Source organism: Empidonax traillii, unplaced genomic scaffold, assembly GCF_003031625.1.
Source record: "Empidonax traillii isolate 1590-97213 ecotype Southwest subspecies unplaced genomic scaffold, ASM303162v1 scaffold1310:size247655, whole genome shotgun sequence".
In the NCBI taxonomy this organism is placed as follows: Eukaryota; Metazoa; Chordata; class Aves; order Passeriformes; family Tyrannidae; genus Empidonax; species Empidonax traillii.
The window spans coordinates 65168-67673 of record NW_020956503.1 but is presented as its reverse complement, the minus strand read 5'-3'; the positions used below and the strand labels follow the sequence as shown (position 1 = coordinate 67673).

General features: G+C 38.5%; 1 protein-coding gene across 1 annotated transcript in view; it reads right to left on the bottom strand.

The window, feature by feature from the left end:
- Positions 1-2506, bottom strand: part of KPNA5 (karyopherin subunit alpha 5) — a 20885-nt gene that overhangs the window by 17336 nt on the left and 1043 nt on the right. The window contains exon 2 of the mRNA XM_027906513.1: positions 1024-1157. Coding sequence (XP_027762314.1) covers positions 1024-1157 — 134 coding nt within the window. The remainder of the gene's footprint in view (positions 1-1023; positions 1158-2506) is intronic.

Genomic DNA, 2506 nt, shown 5'->3' with positions numbered 1-2506 from the left:
TACCACTTATAATTTCTTCTTGAACCAAAGCAGTCTCATCTCCCTGCTTGTTCTCCCCACTTCAGGAAGAGCTTAAAAACACCAGTCCAACAAACTAGGATCAAGAAGAACATAACAGTAGTCTCACTGTTACAACAGTCAGCATAGGAGAGGAATCACACATTGTTTTCATAATTTATCTAGAGTATGCAGTACAAAATACACAAACAAAACTTTCAGCAGGAACTGTTACCCATTTACAGGGAAATGCTCCAGTATCACACCACGTCTGACTCTTACTTTTCTGGTCCAAATAACTTAAATTCCTTTCCCATGCAGTAGCACCACTGTCCCAGTAGAAGAGCAAGCATTCCTACCTCAGAGGAGACTGTAGGTAAGTGCCTGGGACACTCTTTAGGTTTTGGGAGACAATTTCAGCTACTTTAGACCAACCAGAAAAACATACTACATTCCTTACCTTCCTGACAAGAATCTACTAAACATTTTGGGATCAGGGACTACTGCAAACTATTAAATTATACAATGTTCACATAGTCTGATCACTAAATGAAGACAACTGCAAATGTTTATGCAATAATTCAGGGACATTAACTGGTAGACACTTCATTAAGTTAATGTAGAAAAGCTCTTGGGCAATTTGCATTATGATATCGAAGACGAAAATAATCCTCCTCCTTCAAACAGCAAAACTTTGACCCAAAGTCTGGAAGAGAACGCAAGGTTTCAAATCCTTACTGGAAATAAGAGTATTCTTTCAGTCCAGTCTCACATATGTAAACCTAGACTATGGATTAAAGTCACAGGTCTCTCCTCCACATGTCCTAGTGACTTAAAAGGGCTTCTGTTCACTACTTTATGATGCTATTGAGATGTGCCTGGTGCTTCCTGAGACTGCAAAGAAAACAGACATTCAACCTGGAGCGCTGGATTCTATTCCATGGGATGAGTCTGCTCAAGTCCTTTCACATATCTGAATACAGCTTCACAAGCACTGAACAACTAACAGCTCACCAAGATACTTACCTGCTCTTCTCTTTTCTGTTTCCGAAGCTGGATTCCTTCCTCCTCTCTTCGCCTGCGCATTTCTTGGGGATTATGTGCATTATTCTTGTAGCTTTTCATTCTGAAGTTATCTTTACCTGGGCTTGCCATGTTGTCTATTTAAAAGAAAAGAAAAATTACTCCAAAAGGCCAAACCGTGCAAGACAAACCTGCCATCTCTTTTACTACAAAAGTATCTACAGCAGCAGCTATATATTATTATTATATATTCCTACATCTGCTTGCAACACCCAGTTCACCAACAAAAATCTTTAAAGTACAGTTCATCTCAATGATCAGATACATCATTAAAAGGTATAAGCTACTGTAGAAAGAAACAGGTTTCACAAGCAAACTGCAAAATAAAAAGCAAAGATACTATGCTGCTAAATTTTCATTCTGTCAGCAAGTAAAGAAATTTGCATTTCTTCTCTCCTGAAGATGACATTAAATGTATTATCGATAAGGATAAACCCAAGAAGAAAACCTACAGTAATTATTGCTTCATTTAATATCTTATGGCATTATTTCTTTGCTTTCACTATCTTGCAGACACATCAGGATCTAAAGGTTATTTCCTTCTGAACTGTACACAGAAAAACAATTTAAGGGTCAGTGGCACCCAGATAGGCAAGCTCTCACATTCTCCATCAGCTTCCACGCTGAGACAATTTTTTTGAGGTTCTGAGTTTTTTGTTTGTTTAGTCTGTTTGTTGTTGTGTTTGTTTTTTTTTTTTATTTCAGCAGCACCAAGGACTGCTGAGCAATAAACACAAGCTATGAGAGGAAAACAGACTGCAGACTTAGGCTGACATCAACTAGATACCCCAAAGACTCAGCTGCCTGTTTCACCAAACATATTTGCTTCACAAGAACCTAAGTAAACTACTGCCATCTCTGGACCACAACGATAAGAGTGCCACTGTCTAAAGCAAATTTCTAGCAATAGTCACATAACTTCTGAGGTATAACTTTAAAAGGTAAGTTTTCCAACCATGCTACTGGCTTAACTAGTCCTAGAACACAGTCCCTTTCTCAGTCATTTGCACCTTGCTAATCAGTTGTGCCAATAAAACTATCAGGCCAAGCAAAGTATACATTCAAAGGAACAGTCACCAGCTCTAAAAAGAGTTACAGAAGGTCAGCTGGGAGGAAAGTCTCATAAAAACTGTTTTCAAACAGAAAAACTTACGAATTTATAGCTTCTTTCCGCCCCAGAAGGGTTTTGGTATAGCCATCGTAAGGGCAAAAAGACTGGCAGCCCCTGATTTCACACCTTCGGCATCCAGATCCAAGAGAGCCTGCACTTCTGTGCTGCAAAACTACACCCGTTTTATCACCAAATTCCTCCACCCACCACATCCTGCATCTCGCCCACCTGCTGTGCCTAGACTAAGACCTATCGTACTACTTTTTTTTTTTTTTTTTTTTTTTTTTTTTTTTTTTTTTTTTTTTTTTTTTTTTT